The sequence below is a fragment of the Equus quagga genome, chromosome 7, assembly GCF_021613505.1.
Source record: "Equus quagga isolate Etosha38 chromosome 7, UCLA_HA_Equagga_1.0, whole genome shotgun sequence".
In the NCBI taxonomy this organism is placed as follows: domain Eukaryota; kingdom Metazoa; phylum Chordata; class Mammalia; order Perissodactyla; family Equidae; genus Equus; species Equus quagga.
In genome coordinates this window covers 12,511,105-12,538,227 of record NC_060273.1, presented here as the reverse complement: position 1 = coordinate 12,538,227, position 27,123 = coordinate 12,511,105, and the positions used below count along the sequence as shown (strand labels likewise).

The window sequence follows — 27,123 nt, the reverse complement described above, 5'->3', positions numbered from 1 at the left end:
TACACGGTTAATTTTGTGTTATGTGAACTTCACGTCAATGAAAAAAGAAGAGAGGAAGAGAATGGGTTAGCAGGAAGAGAAGCGGTGAGAGGACCTTCTGGGCGGAAGCGGCAGCGTGTGCCCGGCTCCGAGGGGAGCGGCTTTGCACCGTCTGAGACCTCTGCCCTCTTGCGTCAGACACGAGCTCAGGCTCAGGCGTCAGATGGAAATTCCCGGGAAATCGGTTTCCTGGGCTCCACAGGGGTCAGCAGGCAGTGCCCGCATCGAGCCCTTCCCCTGCCCGTAACCAGAGCTCTCTAGCTTCCCACGCTTGGAGGCGGCGTGTTTCCCATGGGAATGTCCCAGGCTGGGGGCCCCTGGCAGCCCCCAGCACGGAGCCTTCCCCTCTGCTGGGGACCCGTGAGGAAAGGCCCCCGGACCAGCATCTGACCCCATAAATCTGTGCTCTCGGCCCCGGCTTCCCAAGGCTGCTGGGAAAGCCTGTCTCTCTCCACGAAGCAGATGGATCAAGATAGCCTGTCTGTCCGTCTGTCAGTCTCAGAATCGTTCCTTAAAATAGTGGAGGTTGTCTGGGCCAGCCCCAGGGGGTTCCCGCTCTGCCTGGTTCTCACCACAGGGTGCACAGTTCCTCCATCTCTCACCCCTCTGCCCCTTCCGGAATCAGTTTTTAGCAGGTTTCCCTTTTGTTCTCTTCTTCTTCTTTTTTTTTTTTTTGATGAGGAAGATTGGCCCTGAGCTAATAGCTATGCCAATCTTCCTCTATTTTGTAAGTGGGACGCAGTCTCAGCATGGCTTGATGAGCAGTGTGTAGGTCCACACCTGAGATCTAAACCCACGAACCCCAGGCCACCGAAGTGGAGTGTACAACCTTAACTGCTACACCACCCGACCAGCCCCACCATTCTGCTCTCTTCTGAAGCAGATTCTCCCTCTGGGTGGATGCTGGGGGCACAGGCAACCATATTCCCTGCATCCCAGGTCAGGGAGCTGGTGTCATGCTCCTCAGCGGATGTCCCATATACAAGAGGGGTGATGCTGGCTCTGTGTCTCTCCAGAGCGCCCTGGGAAGATTACAGTTTTCTTGTTTTCTCCCCATTTTTATCCTGGAATGAAGTGCCACCAGTGCAGGAGTGTGGATTATCTGAGGAAGACAAAATGGGGCCAGGAAGCGAGGCCTTTGGAGTCACACAGACACCAGGTTTGCGTCCCAGCCCACCACTCACTACCTGTGTGACTGTTCATTTTCCAGGGCTGCTGTACAAATTGCTGTAAACTCGGTGGCTTAGAACAGTAGGAATTTACTCTCTCACGGGTCTGGAGGCCAGAGGTCCGAAATCAAGATGTCGCAGGGTGGGTTCCCTCCGGAGACCCTGAGGGAGAATCCGTCCCAGGCCTTCTTGTGCTTTTGGTGGTGGCCGGCCATCCTTGGCGTTCCTAGGCCTGTAGATGCGTCATTCCAGTCTCTGCCTCCTGAACACAGCACCTGTGTTCTGGGGGCGTGGGGAGGCAGCTGTGGCCCGTGCTCCCAGCTCAAGATGGAAACAGTGGGAGGGAGAAAGAGGAGTTAAATGGCCTTTGGGCTCCTCTGCCTTTTGTCGTGAGGCTTTGGCTCAACAGGCTAATAGAACGCCAGTCTGTAATCCAAGGGAGGAGGGAGAGAACTGATTGGAGGTGGTGTAGGATCTGTGGAGCTGGCGCAATCATCTCATTCATCTTGCCTTGGGGTGGGCCGCATCTTCTTTATGTGATGTAAATACCCCCCATCTCTAGATATGGTCATTACTGTCCTCCTTGGTCCCCAATGATACATAGGCATGGCCTTCTCCAGTCCCATCCATCATCCCTCCCATCCATCCATCCATCCATCCTCTCATCCATCCATCCATCCATCTGTCCATCCATCCATCCGTCTGTCCATCCATCCGTCCGTCCGTCCATCCATCCATCCTCCCATTCACCACCCATCCATCCATCCTCTCATCCATCCATCCATCCATCCGTCCATCCATTCATCCATCCGTCCATCCATCCATCCATCTGTCCATCTGTCCATCCATCCATCCTTCCTCTCATCCATCCATCCATCCATCCATCCATTCTCCCATTCACCACCCATCCATCCTCCCATCTTTCCGTCTAATAAATGTAATTGGACACCTCCTATGCACCAGGTACAGGAAACACAATGTTAAACAAAACAGACAAGCCCCTTCTTTCCCAATAAATCTTCTTTCTAGTACAGGGAGACAAAACATACCAGGTCGTTCCAGATGGATCTAAGTGGTGTGAAGCAAATAAACAGGTTAATTGCCTGAGTGCCCAGAGGGTGTGGCATGCACCCCTGTGGACAGAGAATTAAAAAAGGCCTCTCTGGGAGAGGAAGTCCCTGAGATGAGGGGAAGGTGTCAACCATGGCAAGAGCTGGGGGGAGAGTGTTCCAGGCAAAGGCCCTGGAAGGGAAGAATGTGTTCTGTGAGAGCAGGCAGCCATTTGTGAGCCGAGGGGAAGCAGGTAATGAGAGATGGGTGCCAATGAGGCAAGCGGATGGGGGACCTCGTAGGCCATGGTGGGGAGTTTGGGGGCCACTGGGACTCGGCAGCTGGTTTTGGCAAGGTTGTGGCATGACCCAGCTATTTTAAGAAGCTTCCTCTACTACAATGCAATCCCACCTCACACCCATTAGGATGGCTGTTATAAAAAAAAGAAAGTGATAAGTGTTGACGAGGATGTGGAGATACTGGAACCCTGGTGGATTGCTGGTGGGAAAGTAAGATGATGCAGCCACTGTGGATAACCGTATGGCAACTCCTCACAAAGTTTTACCATATGACCCAGCAATTCTGCTTCTGCATGTGTACCCAAAAGAAGTGAGAGCAGGGACTCTGACAGGTATTTGCACACCTGTGTTCACAGCAGCCAAGATGTGGGAGCAACCCAAGTGCCCGTCGACAGATGAGTGGATCAGCAAAATGTGGCATTTACATACAGTGGAATATTATTTAGTCTTAGAAAGGACAGTCAGACACCTGCTACAACGTGGATGAACCTTGAGGACGTTATGCTAAGGGAGATAGGCAGTCACAAAAAGACAAATATGGTGTGATTCTACTGATATGAGGTATCTAGAGGAGTCGTATTCACAGAGACAGAAAGTAGAGTGGCGGTTGCCAAGGGCATGGAGTTTGAGTTTGGGGAAAATGAGGAGACTTCTGGAGATGGATGGTGGTGATGGTTGCACAACAGTGTGAACATGCTTAATGCCCCTGAATCGTCCACTTAAAAATGGTCAAGATGGTAAATTTTATCTTATGTATATTTTACTACAATTTAAAAAATTTGCAAGGAGGAAAGAAGACCCCTCTGGATGCCCTGTGAGAATGGTGGGGGCCTAGGAGAAGCGGGGAGACTGGGGAGGAGCATCTGGGCCAGAAGTGATGGTTCTTGGACCGGGTGTGGCAGTGGCGATGAGACAGATCTGCGGATCCAAGATCTGATTCATGGGGCGCAGATCCTTTCATCCCAGAGGCCACTTCACGTCCTGGTTTCCATCTTCCCACACTAGACCTTAGCACAGCTGCCTCCCTGGCCTGGGAAGAAGGCCTCACTCCTTCCCTCAGCTGTTCCCTCCTGGTCTCCCCAAGCTGCTTTGTCCCCCAAAGCCTTCCTTAATCCCCCTGGAGCCTGGGCCCCTCAGCACCCGTGTTCCATTCCCTCCGCACTGTCCTGTCCTTGGAAGAGCAGAAGGAGCCACACTCTGACGCACAGTGCTTCAAATCCCAGGTCAGTCACTGAAGTGCTGTGTGACTTTGGGATGGCTAACCTCGATTTCTTCAACCCTAAAAGGGTCAGGACCAAAAGCAACACATCAGCAGTGCCTGACAGTGTCTGACCCATAGTAGATGTTCAACAAATAGTAGGTATTTGTTCAAATCCTACCCGATCCACTTAATAGCTGTGTAACTGCGGCCAAGTTTTAAAGTCTCTCTGTGCCTCTCGGGTTCTTCATCTGTAAAATGGGGATAAGAATAGTCTGTCTCAAAGGACGTGTGCAGGTTGAATGAGTTAATACAGGTAAATGCTTAAAACAATGCGTGGTCCAGAGGAGGCGCTGTGCATTAGACTCCATTGTGTGGTGTTTTCAGGACCTTGGACAGCACCCCACACCTGGTAGATGCCCTGAAGGTGTTGGTTGAATGAATGAGTCAATTTCTTGTGTGTATTTTGAGCTTCCCCTTTCAGAAGCTCATGTCTTGTAGGTTTGGGGTGGGCTTTCTTGAAAGCTCACCAAGCTAAACTTTCTCTGTGCTAGGGGCTCCAGGTTTGGGAGCTGGGGGTCCAGAAACTGACGGAAACGAGGTCTAGAACTGAATGCTCCTGCCATGAGGGGTTCATGGTTCTGTGGGGCCGAGACACAGCAAAGAGAGAGAAGCAAATTGGGACAGAGCACTCGGGAAGCCCAGTGCTGTGGGGCTCCAGAGGTGGAGCGTGGCGTCTATCTTGGGGATGAGCAGGAACCAGTAACAGCTCCAGAATTTCTCTCTGGGAGGGGCTTGGAGGCAGCAATCCCATTACTTGAGGTGGGGGGACTGGGGGCTCTTCTTGGGCCTCATTCTCCCTTGCAAGATTGACTATTTGCAATAGCTTGGGAGTGTTGGTGGAGACTTATGGCCAAGCCACCCCCCTGACTCCATCACTGTGGGCAAGGCTTCCGAGAAGAGGTGTCACCTTTGGGACTGAGGGTCCAGGAGGTGGCCAGGAATGGGAGAAGCGAAAGGCCTACTGTGTAGTGGGAACAGCCTGAACAAAGGCACTGAGTGTGTTCAGGGGTTATCTAAGTGGGGTTGCTGGGGCATTAAGAGTGAGGGCGATAGAGGTGCCAAGGTGGGGAGGCGGGCAGGGGCCAGTCACAGGAAGCCTGGGACTCCATGCTCAGGAGTCTGGGCCTTATCTAAGGGCACGGGGAGCCACAGATGGCTTCTTAGCATAGGCTCGATTGACATAAAATTTGCATACCCCAAATTCAGCCATGTTAAGTCTAAAATTCAATGATTTTTAGCGAATTAACAGTTTTATAAGTATCACCACAATCCAGTTTCAGAGCCCCAAAGTGATGCCTCATGCCCATTTGCAGTCACCCCACCCTTAACCCCTGGCAGCCACTTGTCTGTTTTCTGCCTCCATGAATTTGCCTGTTCTGGGCATTTTGTGTAAATGGAATCATACAGTATGTGGCCTTCTGTGTCGACCTCTTCTCCTTAGCATCATGTTTTTGAGGGTCATCCATGTTGCAGCCTGTGTCAACACTTCCTTGTTTTCATGGCTGTATAATATTCCATTGGATGGCTCTGCCACCTTTTGTCTATCCAGTCCCCAGTTGATGGGCATCTGGGTTGTTTCCACTTCTTAGCTATTGTGATGTGCTGCCATGAACATTCACGTGCAAGTCTTACAGGGACACAGGTCTTCAGGATTCTCGGGCAGGATCCTAGGAGTGGAATTGCTGGGTCATCTGCTAAATGTACGTTTAACTTTTTAAGAAATTTCCGATGTGGAAGAGCGTTAAGTATCAGAGTAATTGGACAGAAAGAGCACTCTGAGATGGGGTTTGGAGGAGGATGTGACAAGATCCAGGGAGAGCTTTAATGAAGCGGGGATCCTAAGTGCCTGAGCACTGTGATGGTGAGGATGGAGCCAGGGAACGGACTGAAGAAATGCTCGCCACTCGGGCATCGCCCATCTGCAAACGTGATGCTCTGACTTGTCAGTTATGGTTGATTGGCTGGTGATTAAATGTGTTGATAACCATCTTCGTGTCCGTGGTAGGGGAGGAAATGGGCTCTAGAACCTGGCTGCACCCCCTACGACCACTTTAAGAGTAGAAGGCGATCAGTAATGTCTGCTTAATCACGTTTAATCTTATGATGCCCTCTGTACCCGCCAGGGTTCTCTAGGGGTTAGTGACAGAGACTGACTGGCACCTTATTTAGGAAAGGGATTATGGAAAAGTATCAGGTGGGGTTGAAAGATGGGGGAGCCAGCCTCAGAAGATGACAGAAACAGGGGCTGCATGGGCTCTAGGGGCAGGAAGGGACCCCCCCCCCCCCACCAGGGCTCTGTCTAGCTGCTGTCCTTCCCCGTCCTTGATCCAGCTCGGAGTTTTAGCTCAGAGAATCTGATGACGCAGCCTGGCACACGTTCTCGCCTCTTGGCTGGGGGAACTTCTGGGGCAGCCCCACCAAGACTGTACACGATGGCTGGGGTGGGGCAGGGGACAGTCTCCTAAAGGAACACAGGATGCTTTTTGTGGAAGAAGGGGGAATGGATGCTGCATTTTCAAACCCAAAATGTCCACTACCCCCTATTCCAGATGAAGGAACTGAGGCACGGAGAGGTTAAGAATATTCACCCAAGGCCACAGAGCTGGGAAGTGACCAAATGGACCTCACTCTGTCTGGATCCATAGCCTGTGTTCTGCCTGTGACCTGATCTGGGCAGGGTGGGTCTCCTGGGACCCCCCAGAGCTGATTGGAGCCTGGATACTGATGAACCCGTCAGAGGCTCCAGCATCCTTCTGGGGCTGCCTCTGGGACCTTGGGGCAGGGAGGAGTACCTAAAAGGGCCCTGCTGCCCTCTTGGCTTTGGTCTTGGCCCTAGGCCCTGGGCAATGAGCCCAGCTGACCGCTTGTCACCCACAGTGTGGCCACTGTGCAGGAGCTTAGAATGGGAGGCCCACCCGGGAGGCACCATATCAAGACCCCCAGCTCAGAGCTAATTCTAATTTTCAACTCTGTTTTCTTTCTGTTCTCAGATCGTGAGGACCAGTCCATTCTATGCACGTAAGTGGAACTGCTTTTCCTCCTATTTTTCTAGTGTTGAGATCAACCAGTTAAAGAAAAAGATCCACGAGGGGGGAGCTCTTTGATTTGTCCACCATTCCGAACGCCTCACCCCATATCTGGCACACAGTAGATGCTCCCTAAACATTTGTCAGACAAATGTTCTCATGCTGAGTCAGGCGAACCTAAACTGTTAACCAGACATGGTGCCATCTTGTTCTGCACCCCGCCCCCGCCTTTTTTTCTGGTGAGGAAGATTGGCCCTGAGCTAACATCCATTGCCAATCTTCTTCTTTTTCCTTGAGGAAGATTGTCGCTGAGCTAACGTCTGTGCCAATCTGCCTCCATTTTGTGTGTGGGATGCCGCCACAGCGTGGCTTGATGAGCAATATGCAAGTCTGCACCCAGGATCCAAACCAGTGAACCCTGGGCCGCCGAAGAAGAGTGTGCACTTAACCGCTATGCCACCAGGCTGGCCCCCAACTCCCCTTTTTTAAACTAGCGTTTATCGAGCACGTGCTGTGTTTATATACAGAATTGCATCTAATTTCATAACAGCTCTGTGCGGGTAGGTGAGGAAGTCTTGGCTTGTGTTAAACTGTGGCTTTGCAATTTCACGATGAGCCGCCACACTGGTGCCATAGTTGGTGATTGGTGTCACTGTTTCTTTGAAGACCCAGGTACATGGTCAGAAGACGTTGACTCCATTTAGAGTCATTCAGAGAATCTTCACTATTCAGGGAAATCTCTCCTGTGGTGGCCAGAATAATGGCCCCCAAAGATCTCCCCTTAACCCCGGATCCTGTGACTGTGTCAGCTCCCATGGTGTGGGGGAGTGAAGGCTGCAGGTGGCATTAAGGTTGCTAATCAGCTGACCTTCACATAGGGAGAGTGGCCTAGATTTTCCAGGTGAGCCCAATGGAATCACCAAGTCCTTGAAACTAGAAGCGGGGGGACAGAAGAGGAGGGCCAGAGGGCGATGCAGTGTGAGAAGGACTCACCCAAGGTTACGGGCTTTGGAGATGGAGGGTGCAAGGGTGAGAGCAGCCTCTAGAAGCTGGAAAAGGCAGAGGCGTGTTCTCCCCTGGTGTTCCCGGAAAGAAACCCAAGCCGGCTGATGCCTGGGTTCAGTGCAGGAAGATCCATGTCAGGCATCGCCCTCCAGGACTGTGAGACAATCAATTCTGTGTTGTTTGAAACCACTCAGCCTGTGGTAATTTGGTACAGCAGCCATGGGAAACGAGTACGCTTCCCTTCCACCTTAACCTCTATAACCCACTCCTACCGTCCCTCATTATTCCACTAATTTAATGGGCCAGCTCCCCTGCTGAGTCCCAGGCACATAGGAATGAATCAGAAATAAGTGTGACCACTCTTCTCGAGAGGGAGGATAGCCCCAAGGACAAGAATCACACATTTGCCTTTTGTATGATTTCAATTTGCTGTTTGACCCTGTGAAGGTACTATCTTGTCAGAAACCAAAGAATATATATATGTACATTTTAAAAATCACCCAAGTATACGTGTAATTGCAAACTGTGAAAATATGAAGAATAAGATATGTAAGGAACTAGGAGGACACATAAATAGGAGGAGTTCTCACCGGGGAGAAGAGGAAAGCCTTCTCTAAAGAAATGATATTTCTGCAGAGATGGCAAAGAAGAAGGGGGAAGCAGTTCCAGCATGTGCAAAGGCCCTGAGGTTGAATGGAGCATGTTCTCTTTGAGTAACTGAGAGATTAGTTTGGCCAGAGGGTGTCTCCCAGCAGGAGCCCTCTGTCTGAGAAGAGCCATCTCAGGACATCTAGGACCAGGGTTGCAAACCCAAGGGCCAATCAAAGCCAAGCAAGTGCCATTAATGTGTGAAACGGACTAGGTGTTAAACAGTAGGGAATGGTGGGGAGTGTGGCGAATGGAGAAAATGGCCTATCTGAGTGGGGAGCAGCTATCCCTCTCCAACCCACCAGTGTCATGGGAGAAATGTGGATCCAATGTTGCCAGACTCTTCTACCTTTCAATGGAAGCCGGAAATCTAGATTTTTATGTGAAATCTCAAATTTATAAACATTGGCACCTAACTGACATTAACGCACACACAGAGCACCAGCCAAATGAAATCCATCTGTGGGCTGGCTTTGGCCAGTGGGACACCCGTTTACAAACTCTGTCCCAGAACTTTGGGCCTGGAAGGGTCCTCAGCGATGACGGAGCCCATGGTTCCTGCCACACATGCAGCTTAGTGGCAGGAGTTGCAAGAAATTTTCACAGAGCATCAAAATCTGGAACAGTTCATTTTATATAATATGAAAGTAGATGCAAGTTAGTCTTATATGAATATTTATATGTATATATGTGAAAATGAGTGTATATATATATAAATGAATATATATGCACACATATAAATGAGTATGTATATAGATACATGAGTATATATACAAATATATACATTAACATACACATACACACATATACATACATATATATATATATATATCTGCCAGGCGAGCTGTTATTATCTTGACTGGCATGCAGGTCCTGGCAGAGTAGAGGCAAGAACCTACTGTTCAAGTCCAGTCACCTCATTTTTTATAGAGGAGGGATCAGAGAGGTTATGAGATTCGCCTAGAGGCACACAGAAAGTTTTTATCGACAGTGGGGCCAGGAGCCCAATTTCTGGAGGCCAGTTGGAGGGCCCAGCCCTCATTTGTCGGCCAGCAGCAGCTCTGCGGCCCCCACTCCACTGTGGACGGTGGACATCGTAGACACTGTGGAACGGCTGACGTCTTTTGTATGCGTGGCAACGTGCCCGTGCTGGCTCAGCCACTCCGGGGGTGTGAGCTGAGACCCAAGCGACGAGAAGGAGCCAGCCCCCGGGAGAATTTGGGAGGAGAGCTTCAAGCAGGGGCACGGCAAGGGCAAAGGCCCCGAGGGGGGAACCACTTGCCTTTTGGGGGCAGGGGAGTTGCGAGGGGCTGGCACACAGGGAGGAAGGAGGTGGGCCAGAGGATGTGGTCGGGGAGGCGGTCGTGAGGGCAGGCTGGGGTGACGATGAGGACAGGAGGGGCATCAGATCGTTCTGACCATTCAAGGAGGCCAGGTGCCGCTTGGGGACACGCGCTGATGCTGTCGGGGTCTGGGGGCTGCATGAGTCCCGCGGGACCCTCCCCTGCGCTTCCCACTTGGGTCGCTCAGATTCAGTGGCATCAGACGCTGGCCTCGGGCCACTCTCCCTCCTAGGGGAGGTGCCTCGGGCCAGCAGCTGCCTTCTGTCGCTCTCCCCTGGGGCCAGCGCTGACTTGTAAGACTTCGGGGCTTCCCAGAGGTTCGCACCTGGCCTGCGTTCCCTCCCAACCGGGTCTCCCGCTTTGGCGCCCTCCCCTCATCCCTTCCACCTGTGTGTGAAGAAGCCCTGCTCTCTGGCAGAGGCCTGCAGGGTTTTTAAAGGCACTTTTGATCACACAACGCACTAGTGAAGGGGCACAGCCGCCCGGAGAGCGCCAGTTGTGGTTGGAGGTGGGGCCCTGGAGGCACAGATCTGCGTTTGCTTTCCTGCTTTGCCTCACGCCGGCCATTTGTTCTTGAGCAAACTGGTTCAGTCCGCAAGCCTCGGTCCCCCCATCTGTAGAAAGGGAGTATCAACTGTTCCTGCCTCCCAGGGCTGTCGGGAGAATGGAAGGAACGACGTAGGGGAGAGCCGAGCACAGTGTCTGGCACATCGGAGGTGCCCCACGATTGCTGGCTGTGTTCTGCTGCCGTGGTGGGATCAGGTACCCCTGTGGTGCAGGTCCCACTAGACCTCGGGCCCCAGACGTGGCTGCACAGCAGTTCCCGGGCACCTCGTTCGAGAGACCGATGGCCCGGCTTCACCCCCAGAGACCCTTGACTCAGTGGCCTGGAGTGGAGCTGGGGAAACCTGTGTTTTTATCTAGTGGCCTGGGCGTATGTGAAGCAGCTGGACCGGCCACAAGCCGGCAGAGATGGACCCTCTTGTGAGTTATCTAAGCGGAGGGTGCTGGAGGATCGGCTGCATCAGAGCACCCCAGTCCGCTTTGGGGTGGAGAGAGGACTCAAGGGGGGTGTCAGGGAGCTGAGTCTCTGCCAGCAGAGTGCACCTCCAAGATGGGAGAAGGGGGCCCCAAGCACCGCCCCTCTGCAGCCCATCTGGGGGCTCAGAAGGGGTGAGAAAGGAGCTGGGGGCGGCCGGGAGGGTCCTGGAGATTCTCCTGCACATTTTGCTGCGAGAGTGTCTGGCTCGTCCTCCAGGTTGCTGACCCGTTGGTGCAGCCCTTGTGGCAGGAAGACGTCTGAGGTCACCTCGTGCCTGGTTGACGAGAGGCCCCCTGGCCTCGGCTCCTGGGGAGGCTGGGCTGGGAGCGAGCCCACTGGGGACTGAGGCTGTCAGGCTGGGAGCCGACTCTCCTGCCTGAGGGAGTGAAGTGATGGGGGCCTTTGGGTCCCTTTCTCTCCTAAGCAAAACTTCGAGTGACAACACTTGGAGGCCCTGAGCAAGGCAATGTGAGACCATTTTGGCTCCAGGACAGACCACGTTGTCATTTTGGAGGTGGCCGGTGTGCTCGACAGAAAAACACCAAGTCCTGGCCTCAGCTCTGCCATGTTCTCATGATATGACCTCAGAAAGCCACTTATCCTGTCTGGGCCTCAGTTTCCTCATCTATGAAATGGACAACCATGCCTACCGCACAGGGTGGCTGTAAGGAATAAATGAGTTAATTTATCCAAAGCACTTAGCACACGCCTGACAATATCGGTAATGCTCAGTGAACATAGCTGTTACTTATAAGTTGTTTTTGAAAGTTCCACTCAGCCCTCAGCCATGCTAAGTGAAACCAAGGAGAAAAGTATGGGGTGACAGACAATGAATAGTAGCCATTAATCTTCATCATGACTGTCCCCATGATTATTTTGTCTTGATGCACTTTTAGGCATGGCCAGTGGATCTATAGCTGGCTGCTTAGAGACATTCATTTTATCCCCACACCAGGATCTGCAAATGCAAATGCCTAGGAGAGCCTGGCAGGTAATAGAAAGGAGCAAAGTGGACCAGGAGTGACAATAGGGAGTGATGGAGACTGTGGCAAATTGGAAAGCACACATCCATTCATGGGGCAGCTGTGATTCTGAGCCAGACAATTAATCCTGTGGGAAATTGTTGACCCGGTGTTATCAAAGCTTGTTGGGTTTCTTTCCTCCCCAAGAGAATCCAGAACTCTGAATTTTATAAAGCACAATGGTTGCGTTCTGCGTGTGTTGATGTGCTTTTGCTTTTTCTACCCAGCAGGATATCTTAGAGTGTCTTCTGTCTGATCATATGTAGGTCAGCCTCCCTCCTGGAAATGCTGTCTTGTATTTAACCAAACCCTGTAGATTGTAACTGTGTTTGTTTCCAGACTTTACAAATATATATAAAGATATATATATACAATTGATCCTCATTATTCACTGATTCCATATTTGCAAATTCATCCGCTCGCTAAAATTTATTCGTAAGCCCAAAATCAATGCTCGTGGTGCTTTCGTGGTCATTCGAGGACGTGCGCAGAGCTGGGAAGAATTTGGGTTTCCCAATCCACCTGTCCCAGCCGAGGGGGTACAAGGAGACCCTCTGCCTTCTGGTTTCAGCTCTCAGGCTGTGAGCAAGTGTCCTCTGCGTGGTGTACTTAGTCCGCATGTTTTGCATTTTTGTCGCTTTTTCTTGGTGATTTCGCTGTTTTAACTGTCCCCCAAGTGTAGTGCTGCCGTGCTGTCTGGTGTTCCTAAGCGCGAGAAGGCTGGGATGTGCCTCGTGGAGAAAATCTGTGTGTCGGATCAGCTTCATTCAGGCATGAGTTCCAGGGCTGTTGGCCGCGAGTTTGATGTTAATGGATTGACAACATGCATTAAAGAAAGCGTCTTTAAACAGAAACACACATAAAACGAGGTTATATAGAGACTGGCTGTTGAAAATGTTGGGGCCAGAGGCTGCAAGGAACCCCTCTGTGGATTCCCCAGGAGCAGCGGTGCAGTGTTCAGGAACTCAGTGTTTGCAGCGACTTTATGGAACGTGACTCCTGTGGATAACAGGAGTGTGAATAACACACACCTACCTGTACACGGACACACGGACACACGCATGCAGAGGCATGCATGACGACATTTCAGTCAATGACAGACCGCAGAGATGACTGTGGTCCTGTAAGATCAGTCCCACAGAGCTTAGGTGTGCAGTGGGCTGTACCATCTGGGCGTGTGTAAGTGCACCCTGTGATGTGCGCACAATGGCAAAATTGCCTAACGACATGCGCCCGTCACTAAGCGACACAACTCTCTATATTTTTTAACCTCTAACTGAAATTTAGCATTTCTTTCAATTAAAGAAAGTCCACAAATCACGTTATGAACAGAATTATTAACAATATTAACAGGTATGAACAGTAACCACCTTTGTTTCTAGACTCTTGCTGCCACGATGTTCTCTGCGTGTTTAGAGTTGTGAACAGCAAGTCCCGATGTGAAGGAATTCTAATTGCTGTAGTCTTGAAAACAGAGTCTGCAATCTGCTTTTCACAAGTGCTTTTCCAGCTTTTTCCCCCAAATGTTCCTTACAGCAAACTCCCGAGGCCGGAAGGACAGACTCAGGCAACAAATATCTATTTTGCGCCAACTGGTGCCAGGCAGGGGCCAGGCCTGGGGGTCCTGGTGGTGAACCAGACAACAGAGAACTTCAGATGGTGATGGGTGCTGTGAAAGGCACTGAGAGAAGATTTAGACAATTCGTAGTAAGTTTGGGGTTGGTGTGTATACAAACCTGGGAAGGAATAAGACAAAGTCATTATTAATTCTGGGGAAAACCAAAAGCTGGGCAGAAAGGAGGAGTAAGGGCCGTGGACTGAGGGACTGGCATTTGCGTTATAACGCAAACCCCAAGTGTTGATCTAAGCGGAAATACTCTGCGTGACCAAATGGACTTTATGGGGAAAGAGGAGAGGCTCGACTGGGAGCCGAATGCTCGTCTTCCGTGGTAGGACATCAACATGTGATGCTCAACAAGTAACAGTGGAGAATTCGGGATAGAACGCTACTCAGGTGTGTGGATGGAAGCGCTCAAGCCACCTGCTGACTTGCACTTTCCAAGCCTTTTCCGGCTTCCAGAGGCCGCCCACAGCCCTCGGCTTGTGGCCCCTTCCTCCATCTTCAAGCCGGTAGTGTAGCATCTTCAAATCTCTCTCTCCAGCCCTCCTGCCGGCCTCTTATAAGGCCCCCTGTGATTACACGGGGCCACCTGGATAACCCAAGATAATCGCCCATCTCCAGGTCCTTCATTTAATCATAGCTGCAGAGTCCCTTTTGCTGTGTAAGATGACAGATTCACAAATTTCTGAGATTAGGATGTGGGCATCTTTGGGGGCCATTATTCAGCTGATCACAGAGCCCTTTGACGACTTATGAGCCAGGCCCCTGTGGGACCCACGTGTCACCTCCCAAGGTACCTGGGTAGAAAAATCGGCTTGCTCATCGGCGTCTGTAGAAAATGGCATTGCTCCACCAACATCTGTTGAGCGAACGAATTCCATTTGGTAGCAGAAGGGAGCAGGGAAGAATATGCCTTACAGATGGCTTCCCAGCTGTGTGACCCTGCACAGTGACTTAACCTCTCTGAGCCGAGCTTAGGGAGAGACTGTGAGGGTGAAGCAGCAGCCACCCACCCCCCAACACCCAGGCCATCGCCAGGGTCTGCTGCCCCGGAAACAGCACCGCCCAGCAGGACTTTCTGCGATGACGGCTGCTGAGCACCTGCCGCGTGGCCAGCGCAGCTGAGGAACGGGGGGTTTTATGATTTTGGTTAATTTAAGTAGCCATTTCTGGCTCATGGCTCATGCACTGGGCGGCGCGGTTCTGAAGTATTTCTCACCTCCCTGCTCCCCGCCATGACGACGCCCCATTCATTCATTCATTCATTCATTCAGCAGATACTCATGATGAGAAGTAGTAGGACGTCGTAAAGTCTGGATTCCAGAGACAGACCTCCTGGGCTTGAATCCCAACCCCATTACCCATTAGCCATCTGCTCTCGGACATAAGTCCTTTCAATTCTCTGAGCCTCAGTTTCCCCCCCAACCCCATAAAATGGAGGCAACAGGTGCCCCACTGGGTTGCTGTAGGGATCAAACAGGTTGATTCGTGTGAGGGATGGGGAACCATGCCACAGCCCCTGGAGACGGATGGAGCTGTGTATTCAGGGAGCAAACTGTGCGCGTCAGGGTTTGGGTGAAGAGAGTAGGAGGGTGGGGCGACAGGAGATCAGAGAGAGGGGGAGTTTGAACTGTAATCTAAAGCGGACAGGAAAGTGCTGGAAGACGTCAGCCAGGGCTTGGCAAACTGACCGGCGGGCCAAATCCAGCCCCTGTCCGTTTTTTTATAAATAAAGTTTTATTGGAACATTACCACGCCCATTTGTTTCCATATCTGCTTTCACGCTATGAAACAAGGCACGACCCATAAAGCCAGAACTGGGTACCCTCTGGCCCTTTAGACATGGTTTTCTAAACGGTAGAAAAACATGATATGATTTCTATCTTAATGACAATATGAATGTTGAAGATAATTATTTAATAACAGAATATATTGGGGAAGCATTGGGGAAGGAAGAAACGGGTATGAAAGTAATAATAGCTAACATTTTGGGGCATTTGGCATTGTTCTAAGTGTTTTATATATATTCACTCATTTAATCCTTGTAACAATCGTTTAAGTGCTTTTATTATACCCATTTTGTAGATAAGGAAACTGAGGCGTGAGGATGGTTAAATGACTTGCTGATGGTCACACAAGGAGCTGGCAAAGCAGAGATTTGACCTCAGGCAGCCCCCCCTTGGAGCCCCCCGTGCTCGTTTGCTGACTGATGCTGCGGGGGAAGGAGGCATTGCTTCTGCCTGGAGGCAGTATTCAGACTAGAGGCAGTGCAGATCTGGGCTTTGCAGGATGTGTAGGAGTTGGACAGCACAAATGCTAGGGGACCTCACTGGCTGCAGGGGTGGGTGCCACATGAGGACCAGGGACGGAACTGCTCTGAGATTCAGAGCCAGTTTGGCTTTGCCACTGAGGGCAGCCCACAGGCCGGAATGGACTTGGAGATGGGTGCAACCCTGGGAGCCAGGACCAGCTGTGTGATTTGTCAAATTATGCAAAATGAAAACACAGAGCCCCGTGTTCAAAACGGGTTAAGAATCTCAAGATGGCAACGTCAGGGCGTTAAACCAAGCACAGGGCCCGCCTCACAGTGGTCCCCGTGGGGCTGCACAGGCCGCCACCCGCGAAGCCGGCCCCGTGGGGGTTAAGCGACTGCTGCCTAGCTCCTTGCAGCCGCGGAGGCTGGACTGATTCTGAGGACTTGGCAGTGGGGCGATGCCACGGCCTGGAGGCCGCTCCGGGATGAGGGGGCTGGGCACCAAGTCCCCCGAGACACAGGCTGGAGGGCCAGGGTGCTCCGCTGGGCAGGCCCCCTCATCCCCAGGTTCAGGGCTCAGAAAAGCAAAGATCCTCACGTTTCCGAAGCAGCCCTGAGCTCATCAGCCTTCAGACGCCCGTGAGCCTGGAGCCAGGAGTGGGGAGGTGTTTTCTTTGCCAGAACTTTCCAGCACAATTTATTTGTGTCAGTAAAGCCTGGAAATATTGAGCCCAGCAGCCCACATGGGGAGAAGCAGATTCCCAGAGTGCGTAACCCCCTTCCCTCCCTCGTGAGGTGGGAGACCAGGGCCGAGGTCACAGCCAGGCCAGTGTCTATGTTGTAAAAAGGAGGCGGAGGGAGAGGCTGAAGGCGGCGGTGGAAAGTGAGGGAGGGACGCGGGGAAGGCGAGGTGGGCTGTAGTGTCCCGACTCTCATCTTACTTAGATGGGGATGGGCTGGGGGCCACCTCCCTAGGTGGCTTCCCACACTCCGATTTTCTCTCCTTCCTCTTGCTCTGGTCAGAACCCGGCCCCTTCAGTTTGGAGCGACGTCTGTCAAGTGTTCTGAGTTAGCCTGATTGAAGTAATTCATACTAAGGTGTAAATGACTGAGTGGCCTGGTTCCTTGGTCCCCAGTTACATTTTCAAAGAGCCTCTTAAGGTGGGCGAAGGCTCCCAGAATGTGGAGAAGAGCTCTCTGGTGGTGTGGGGTCGGGGCTTCCCTCTGTCTTTCCTGCATTCCATCCCGAGTCCTTATCAAAATAAAAGGGCAGCGGGTGGAACGTGGGCTCTGGCGTCAAGTAGACCAGTGTTCAGATCTCGCTCCTTCTCCGTGTTCTATCTGTGTCATGGCAGGAGCAGTCGTGACCGAGAACAACTGGCTTCAGCCTCTGTGAGCCTCGGTTTCCCCGGGAGAGTGATGGGGATAATGAATGACTCTGTCGTTAGGTTTGGGGAGGATTAAATGAAAGGATTTATGAGCATAGGGAAGGCCTTTGGCAACATCAGTTCCTTTTCCCCTCCCTTCCTCTGGCCTCTGAAAGCAAGTTCCTAGAGAGCTGGGCCTGTTCATGGAATGACTTGGCGAAATCTAGTGGAAAGAGGCCTGACTGCCTTGGAATCAGACACTGACTTTCAATTCTGACTGTGCCTTGCTGTGTGACCTAGGGCAAGTTGCTTACCCACTCTGGGCCAGAGTTCCTCTTCTATAATAACATGGACGTGAGATGTCATCCCTTCAGGATGGGGAGAGGGGAAGGAAAGGAGATAACACATGTGAAACAATTAGCACAGGGCCTCCGCAAAAAAAAGTCAATTCTCTCCTTAAAATTAAAAAAAATAGATTTCTTTTGTTTGGACTCAGTTTTCCCCGTAAGAAAATGGGGATAATGCCCCCATGGTTCCCGGTTCACGAAATGCCTCCAGCGCCACGTAAAATAATGTGGCCATTGGGAATGGTCACCGTTAGGAAGGGGGGCGTGCGGGGCCGAGGCCGGCATGAGGCGGTCCTCGCTCCTGGAGGTCGCACGCTGGGTTTCTGGCCGGCGGGGCCCTGGGCCGAGGCCCAGCAATTCCGGGCACGTGTTGCTTTCTTGCTCTTTTTTAACCATGAGCCAAGTTATGAACAGGCCGCCCTGGCAGGGCAAATTCGTGTCTTTATTCCCTAATTAGGAGACGGAGCAGAGGCCGCACGAGCGCTGGGGGCGGTGGCTCGGTGGGGAGAACCGCGAGCTGACCTCGGGTCAGACAGATTCTTCTCCAGAACTAAAAAAAATAGTCCTCTCTTGCGTTTGGGAATATGCAGTGAGCTCAGAAAATGGAGTCTAGGCAAAGAAAGGAGAAACAAAAATCAAAGGAAACCAGAGGTGAGGGTGAGAAGGGAGGAAAGCTTTGTTTGAGGCCCTGTCCTTCGCTTTCCTAGGAATGGTGGGAGTCAGAGGAAGGTTCTGGAACCCTTGGAGGAAGCAGTCCCACCATGATGATCTCTGATGGCCTAGAGAGCGAGCTGGCTCAGGAAGGCCATCTTGGTAAAAAGTCTACCACTTATAATCTGGGAGTACTTTTTTGATGACACAAACAGTGCCCTGCTGATCTAAACCTATCAGTCATTTACACTTTAGTGTAAATTACTTCAACCAGATTTCTCCTTTGATACTTGACTGAGCTCATTAGCCAGCTACCTGACAATCAGAGGAAGGGTCTCCAGGAGATGAAGGGGCTTACATCTGCCCAGTGGCTGATGGGATAACCAGCTCTTTTTTTTTCCATACAGGGAGCTCCTAAACTTCTCCCTTAAGTCCTGGTACTCTGAGAGGTATTTACGTCCTTCTGGGAAGGCGGCCTCTTGCCTGATCTTTCCATCTCTGACAAAGCTAGTGATGTCTTAAGCAGATGACTTGCAGTGAAACTATTCTGTATGATACTGTGCTGGTGGCTGCCTGTCATCGTATGTTTATTCAGACCTATAGAATGTATACCAAGAGTGACCCTGTTGGAAACTATGGGCTTCGAGTGATGACCGTGTGTCCGTGCAAGTTCATCAGTTGCAACAGACGTCCCACTCTGGCCCGGGCTGTGGACAGTGGGGGAGGCTGTGCCTGTGCAGGGCCAGGGGGTCTGTGGGAAAATCTCTGTACCTTCCTCTCAATTTTGCTGTGTCCCTAAGTCTGCTCTAAAAAGTCAAGTCCATTAGAAAAAAGTAGACGGTTCCTGATAAACCTAAGTTTGGATGTTGGTAGGAAAAATCAGATTTTCCCTTTCTCACTCTTCCTATTTTTTTTTTTTTTTTGAGGAAGATTAGCCCTGAGCTAACTGCTGCCAATCCTCCTCTTTTTGCTGAGGAAGACTGGCCCTGAGCTAACATCCGTACCCATCTTCCTCTACTTTATATGTGGGACACCTACCACAGCATGGCTTGCCAAGCAGTGCCATGTCCACACCCAGGATCCTAACCGGCAGACCCTGGGCCGAAGCGGAATGTGCGCGCTTAACCACCGCACCACCGGACCGGCCCCTCTCTTTCTCACTCTTCACCTGAGTCCTTTCCTGCATCTTCCCAGGAGGAGTAGATTGAGATATCAGATGAGGGTTTGAGGCCCAGCCCAGCTCTCTACCAGCGGTGTGACCTTGGGCAAGTCACTTCCCCTCTGGGAGCCTCAGTTTCCCCATCCAGCAAATGGCCGTGATGACAGTTGTCATGCCATGGAGCCCCCGGAGCTGTGGACAGGTCCCCACAGAACACCTGCACGGCGTTGTTTCCGGGGGGTCACTGTTCCTGTGTCTTTCAGAGGCGAGTCTGGAGCTGGGAAAACGGAAAACACCAAGAAAGTTATCCAGTACCTCGCCATGGTGGCCTCCTCCCACAAGGGCAAGAAGGACACCAGCATCACGGTGAGTGGCGGGTCCCGCTCGGTGGCCAGGCCTTAGCGGACGGGTGGCCAGCTCGTGGCGTGATGGAGGCACAAGCCGAGTGCGGTGGGAGGGCCAGGACTCGGCTATGAGGACTCGGGTCCGGGGTTAACTGCCGCCTCCCCTGACAGCTCACAGGAGAGGTCATTGTCCCACTTGAGCGGGCCCGTTTGGGTCTGGACCAGTCCTCGCCTCAGCCAGGACCGTCATCCCGAGGGGTTCCTGCTTTGTGAAGTGGGACGAGCCTGCTGCCCACCAGTGAGGAGTGTCACCTTACTGCAGGGCTTCTCCTGGTGGCCCCATTGTCCTTTTGGACCAGAGAATTCTCTGTGCGGGGCTGACTGATGCATTGTGGGATATTCAGCAGCATCCCTGGTCCCTGCCCCCAGTGTGACAACCAAAAATGCCTCCAGCCCTGGCCAGGGGTCCTCTGGGGGCCCAGTCGCCCCTGACTGACAGCTGCTGCTTTAAACGAATCTCGGTGAACTCTAGTGGTGGCACAGCTGTCATTCCTCCACGTGTCCCTCTGACGGGGGCCCCGGGGGATGGAATGTGGTGTCCCTCGGCTCGTCCCTTGCCTGAGCGTCTGCGTGTGCCAGCCACCGCCAGGATAGGGTCCAGTCGTGAGTCCGAGAGACGCTGTCATTTTGTCACTGAGCTTCCAGACACGTGGGAAACAGAGAGAGTCGTCAAAACAGCCTACAGATTAAGCCAGATCACACAGTTTGATGAAGGGCTCGGAAGGAAGAGAAGAGCAGGTTTCTAGAATCATCCCTTTTTGGGTCCATCCTTCTCTTCCTCCTCCCCCATCTTCTTCTCTGGGGGACAGAGAAGGGGACAAGCCATGGGGCTGCGCGACGGACTTGCCAGCGCCTCTGTCTGAAGGTTTGGGGGTGAGGAGCTGGCAGAACGGGGGCCTGAAGATGGGCTGGGGTGTCACCGCTTCCTGCCACCCTGGGTCTTGCTTCCAGCCCTCAGAGGCCTCTCTGGAGCAGCCACAGTGACCAGCTGGTCTGGGGGCCCTTGGCGATCTGGGTGGGTGCTGGTTGCCCTTCTGGAACCTTCGTCCCTCACACAGATGCAGGAAACCCAAGGTCCAGCGTTTCTGAACCATCTCTGGGATGGAGTCTAGGAACAAAGGGACCCAAAGTTTGTGGGGCTCTTAAATGCTGTTCCCACTGCATTTGTCATCCTTAGAATAGTCAAAATAAGACATATAAGACAATAAGGCCCGATCTTTATCAAGTGCCCGCTGCGTGCAGACACCTGCGTCTCTGCGTTTGTAAATGCGTCTTAGCCAGTCTCTCGTCTGACACAGTTTGAAAGGACCTCCCCGTGGCCCCAGCCACTGCAAAAGCCTTTGCAAGGCCTGCGTCTCTGAGAAATTAGAAACAGGAGTGAGGGGAACAGAGAGGAAGGACACAGACTCAGAGTTGCCGCCGTCCACGGTGTGCCGGGGAACCCAGGCCGTCGGGGGGGGGGCGGGGTGAAGTCCTGTGTTCTCCCGCCCTGACGGGTGAGTGATCGCAATAACACTGACGTTTGTTTTATACCGTATCGTTCGACCGCAGCAAGGCCCACCTCTTGCCTACGTGAGTAACTGGGAGTGTTTTCCTGGTGTGTACGGGAGGCATGGAGTGTATTTAGATCTGCATGCTCCTGTTGCACCCTCCCCCCCCGGGTCCCGTAGCGGATGGTGGAACGGGCGAGGCCCTCAGGGTTCACAACGCAAACCGACAAATGACCCCAATACAGTCCTGCGGGTGTCCGAGGCCCGCGCACAGGGTGTGGGGCGCGGCCGCACCCGCAGGACTCCCATTGGGACCCCAGGCGTGTCCTCCAGCCTGGCATGGGTGTCCCCAGTTCACAGTGAATCCCCACCGTTCGCACCAACGCGTCCATCACTAGTGTCCCCGACTGGAGCCCCCCAGAGACGTCTGTCCCGTCTGGTTGAGCGTTTTAGGACTGTCTGGCCCTAACGCTTCCCTGGCTTGATTGACAGTCGATGACACTGCTGTGGCATGCCTCCCCTCTCCCCCCACCCTCATCCCTGGATTTCTCCCCTGAGCCCTGCCCCCCCGCCCCGCCCACTGGTGTGTCCTCGTGCATGCGTGTGCAGTGCGTGTCTGTCCTTGCATGCCGGTGGCTGGACCTGAGGCTCCAGAACCAGGAGTCTTGGGGTTCGCGATGCACTAGCTTTGGAGGCGCGGTAAGGCCCCAGCTATGCGACACACGACTGGGTCCTGCTCAGACCCCTGCATACATAAACTCATCTCTAACACAGAGCTTCAGGAGCTGGCATAGGGGTCCCAGCCTGGAAGAGACCCTCAGGGGTCCTAGTGGGTCCTAGGGTCACACTCAACCCATCTTACACTGGGTGGCAGTGTGATGGGAAGGTCAGAAGGGGAGTCAGGGTTCTTCTTCGGGATCTGCTCCTGTGTGACCTCAGCCAAGACCCTTAACTCCTCTGGGCCACAGTGGCATCATCCATAAAATGAGCCGTTTGGACCAGATCCCCATGTTTAAAGCTCTCCGGAGAAGGACCCTTTGGTCCCACCAGCTCAAATTCCCCTTCTAGAAAGGGGACCTTTAGCTGGGGATCTTGGCACCCCAAGTTTGTGCTGACAGAAGTGGTCCCTTTGGTCCCCTTCCCACAGGCCAAGGACAGGCCATTGCTCTCGTTATAAATTCCCGCAAGTCCCAATTATGGGAATTCCATGTGTGGCTGGGATTGTCACACAGATGACGCCTTGGGTCCATCGCCTTTGAGAGCTGCGGTGGCGAGGGCACGTGGGTAAATAAAGCACATCAATCAACAGTAGCTTCCTGATCTGTCCCTTTGGGGACAGCTCCCCACGATGCCCGCCATGTGCAGAGGAGCTGGGAGAAAGCCGTGTGCCCCTTTGGCGTCTAGAACGGTCCCCAGCGGCTTCTTAGCCCAGCCCTGCTGCCTCGGAGGAAAGGGCAGAGAGATCAGCAGAGAGAAGAAGGGGGACCCTGAGAACCCCAGCCTTCCCCGGGAGGCCTGGAGGAAGAGCTCGGACAGGGAGCCCTGGGGGCCAGGCCAAGAGCCGCTCCTTGCTTTCCCGGCATGACTTACCTTGTTGGCCCTTTCCTGCCACCATTAATCACGTGACCGCGCGTGTGCACAGGAGCCCCCTCCGAGGGGGCCGGTGGGCTGTGTATCGTTTCAGCTGCATTTAACCTGATGAATGGAGCTCAGGCAACCTGCTTTGAAACTTTGTCCTGCAGTTGGTGAAAAGTATTCCCGGTGGGCTTTGCGCCTTCCTTCCTTGTCTTCCCTGGGAGACTCCAGAAAACTAGTCCCAGAAAGGAAAAATGGCAACTTTAAGAAAATCGCACGAAAACCCTCAGGAGAAGGATTTTAGGGGTTTCGCTTGAAGGAGGCTGCTTGTTAAACAGGAGCCACAGACAGCAGGGCAGGTTGTGCACTGCACAATTCCACAGGGCGTCATTCACTGTGAAGTAAATGCCACCGCCCGGTCTTGTGCAGTGCTGCAGTTCTGAGTGGCAATGACACTGCCTAGCTGAGCAGGCCCTCTCTAGGAAAAAGCGGCCTTCCTTGGGAACAGACGTGCTTGCTGTAAGAGAGCTCAGCCAGTCGCTGCTCTTCTGAAATCCTCGAGTAAATCGGGACGTTAGCACTGGGGGTCTCAGAGCAGGGGGGCGATAGGATGGGCGAGCACCTGTGAGTTTCGTGACACCATCTGTCTCGGGTGGAACCATCCACGCCTGCGTTGTTTTCTCCAGTAACTAGATGTGCCTGCATTTTAGGGTGAGCTGGAAAAGCAGCTTCTACAAGCAAACCCGATTCTGGAGGCTTTTGGCAACGCCAAAACAGTCAAGAACGACAACTCCTCCCGATTCGTAAGTAGCCGAGCCCCACTGGCTTTCTGGGATGGGCTGGGGTCCCACAGTGTCATCTCCCCCTGAGGATGCGGACTGTGTGTGCAGGGGGAGTCTGCGACTGGAGGCGTGGAGGCGCGCGTCGCAGCAGCATCTTGCCCTGGGTCTCTGGTCCTGTCTTGGCCTCACAGCCCTGCAAGGTCCTGTGTCTCCTTCCCTTGTTCATTCGTTCACCGCTCATCCAGCACACACGCACTGAGCGTCTCTGGTGTCACAGGCGCCCTGTTAGGCGTGGGACATTCATGATTCACTCAATGAGCATTTCCTGAGTAGAAAATGCTAGACACCTCTATCCCACACTCCTTCATTGATTCAGCAAAACCCCAAGGGAGCACCAACTGTGTACCAGGCACACACATCTTTCAGCATGCATTTATTCAGCGCCCACTGTATGCAGTCCTTCTGGTAGGCATTTTTATGTACACCGTACACTGTTCTCTTTCGTTTCTTTTTCCATTTGCTCGGTTAATTTTTATTAAGCACCTACTGTATCCCAGACCCGGAACTAGGCTCACAGGACGGCAGTGAACAATCCAGATGTGGTTCCAACCTTTGTGAAGCCTGTGGTCTAGTCAAGGAGCCGACAGTGGATGAGGCGGGGCTGCCCCCTCCCAGCCCAGGCTTCCCCAGGCTCCGAGGGCCTCCCCTTTCTCCCCTGAGCCTGAAGGGGGCAGGAGAATCCCAAGCCTGGGTGGTTGATGACTCTTAGACAAAAATCATTTTGTTGTAGAAAAGAAGTGGTGGCCCCCATAGGAGAGTCAGCGGGTGTTTTCATGAGCAAAGACTACATTTGTGTTCCTGTTGGGGGGGGGGCTTCTGCGGGTTCGGGGGTGCCCCTCTGAACTGTGGTCCCCCAGGATGGGGCCCTGCGGACGCCTCTGCTCTGCCCGTCCCTAGCTGCTCTGCTGAGCATCCCTGTGTCGTGCGTATTCACACGGCGGTCCCCAGCCCTGTTAACCCCGAGACCCAAATAATTACACAATGTCCCCTCCTTTCCTTTCCTGAAGCGGGAGTCCTAGACGACATCACCTACCTCACCCATCAGATTAAAACAGATCGGCATCATGCCCTAATGCAGTATGAAGGAGAAAGAAAATAAGTCATAATTCAAACGTGCAGTTCAGCCCGTCAGTGCTCAGGCCAGAGCCCATAGGAAGACACAGTGGACATGTCAGACACTTGCATTCACTTCCAGAATCACTGTGACCGTGACAGCCACAAACGCAGACGGAAACAAGGGGGCTTTGCTGGGGGCTGATGCCCTGGGACGGGATTTTCCAGAATGATGACATGCTCTTAGAACAGCTCTGAATCAAAGAACGATTTGCTCTAGAGTCACACGGATGTGACTTTCTTACATTAGAGCAACATTTAAAATTTTTTGGTCTGTTTTTATCTAAAACAGCCTTAGGGAGCGGGCCCGGTGGCACAGCAGTTAAGTGCGCACGTTCCACTTCTCAGTGGCCCGGGGTTCGCTGGTTCGGATCCCAGGTGTGGACATGGCACCACTTATCAAGCCATGCTGTGGTAGGCGTCTCACATATACAGTAGAGGAGGATGGGCATGGATGTTAGCTCAGGGCCAGTCTTCCTCAGCAAAAAGAGGAGGATTGGCAGCAGATGTTAGCTCAGGGCTAATCTTCCTCAAAAAAAAAAAAATTAAAAATAAAAAACAGCCTTAGGTTCTAGGCTCAGCTGCTTATCAACAGGTTTTTCACCTCCATGAATATCAGGTGGGACGTTTGAAAGTCCCCGGGGATGTGGCTAATGCTTGGTGGCTGGGACTCTTCCGTCACTGCAGGGTGCCCAACCTCTGTGGTCACCGTCCACTAAGAGCGCTGGCCCCACCATTGTGTGACAGCCCAAACCTTCCTTCCCCCAGATTTCCAAAATCCAGGTGGTAGATGTGCTGCCTCCCCTGAGAAGTACTGCATTTGTGGGTTGCAAGCCGGGGCGAAGTTTCTAGCATGTCCCAAAGGACAGCCAATTCGGAGTCAACCCCTAAAATTGTCCCCCGCTCACTGGTACCCTACGCCTTCTTGGGCGGGAGAGGGATGGCGCCCAGGACCAGCAGGTCCTCCATTGCCGTGGCAATGACCCTGGTGGTCCCAGATCTCGGTCTTACTTCCTGATGGAGAAAGTGTGAGGGTTTTGTCAAGACCTGAGCAAGCCGGGGGGATGGTGTCCACACAGGGGAACGCCTCCCATCCTGGAGGCGGGAAAAGGGTAGGATTCTTAATCAGCTCTTGAGAAAGTTGGAAAAGGGCCCGTGCTCCGATGGAGGACCTGGCTCTCCTTGATTTTGCGGTTCAGCTAAAACAGAGGCAGGTGGACTGGGCGTCTCCTCCAGGGGGAGAGACCCGAGCAGCCCAGGGCCAGGCAGGGCCCGCAGAACCCCATCTCCAGGGCCTGCTTGGATCGCCTGGCCCCCTGGAGTCACGATTCGTCCCCTGTGCCAGGAGGCAGTTTAATTCACAGCGGGATGAACTTGGACCTGCTTGATTGTGGAGGGCCCGGCGTGTTTTGGGCGGGGGCAGGCAGGGCCTCCTCCAGCCACGGGGCGTGACAAAACATGTCTCCTACTGATGGCTCTGCCTCTCAGAGCGCTGTCGCCCTGGGCAGGTCACACGAGCTCTCTCAGCCTCAGTTTCCCCACCTTTAAAATGGCAGTATGTGTGATGGACTGAGGGTCCTTGCAAGAGCTGGGAGAAACTGATTCGTGCACGTGTTTTGCAAGTTCCCGTGTCGCTGGGTGGCCCCGGATGGTCCCCGCACAGCAGATGGGGGTCCTTCTGACGTGCTGGCCTGTGAGACTCGGAGAGGTTGCGAGCACCTCTGTTTTTTCTGTGTTTGTTGCCTGAATACTTCCTGCCCACCTGCCCGCAGCGTGGGGTGGAGGGGCCGAGGCTGGGGAGCCCTCCGTGACCTGCGTTTTCCCGTCGACAGGGCAAGTTCATCCGCATCAACTTCGACGTCACCGGTTACATTGTGGGAGCCAACATCGAGACGTGTATCCTTTCTGAGCCTGGGCCACGTGGGGCCCACCCTGCGCCCGCAGCCGACCTCCTGCCCAGAGCCTGAGGGGCCCGAGAAAAGCCCGGGAGCCGGCCCCTCTCCCCAGACTCTTGGGTTCCTTCTAGAAGGAATCTTCCCTGGGGTGGTTTTCCCGTAACAGCAGGCACTGTCGTGCGTGGACCGCGGGTTTGAACCCCAAACAGCCTGCATGTTTGAGTCTGGGTTGACCTCTCCCTGGCTGTGTGACCTTGGGCTGGTTACTCAACCTCTCTGTGCCTCATCAAAGAAATGGGGATGATGGTAGTCCCTGCCTCGGAGAGGTGTTGTGAGATGAAATGAATTAGTTCACGTCAAGCTCTTAGAACCATGCCAGACGGAGTAAGGGCGGGTGGATTTTGCCTGTCCTGGGATCTTTGCTTCATCCGTACTGGGCCAGGGTCTGAGGCCAAACCCAGGACTTCTTGTCCTTCTCAGGAAGCTGGTCTGTGACCAGTT

The 27,123-nt window shown here is 53.0% G+C and overlaps 1 protein-coding gene across 4 annotated transcripts in view; it reads left to right on the top strand.

Moving 5' to 3' along the window:
• MYH11 (myosin heavy chain 11) overlaps positions 1–27,123 on the top strand; it is a 117,379-nt gene that overhangs the window by 37,736 nt on the left and 52,520 nt on the right. For 2 of the 4 annotated variants that reach the window (XM_046666372.1, XM_046666374.1), the window contains exons 4-8: positions 6,809–6,836; positions 19,567–19,669; positions 21,259–21,279; positions 23,483–23,575; positions 26,560–26,623. In XM_046666372.1, the coding sequence (XP_046522328.1) occupies positions 6,809–6,836; positions 19,567–19,669; positions 21,259–21,279; positions 23,483–23,575; positions 26,560–26,623 (309 nt within the window). The remainder of the gene's footprint in view (positions 1–6,808; positions 6,837–19,566; positions 19,670–21,258; positions 21,280–23,482; positions 23,576–26,559; positions 26,624–27,123) is intronic. The other 2 variants (XM_046666373.1, XM_046666375.1) reach the window with 1 other exon arrangement.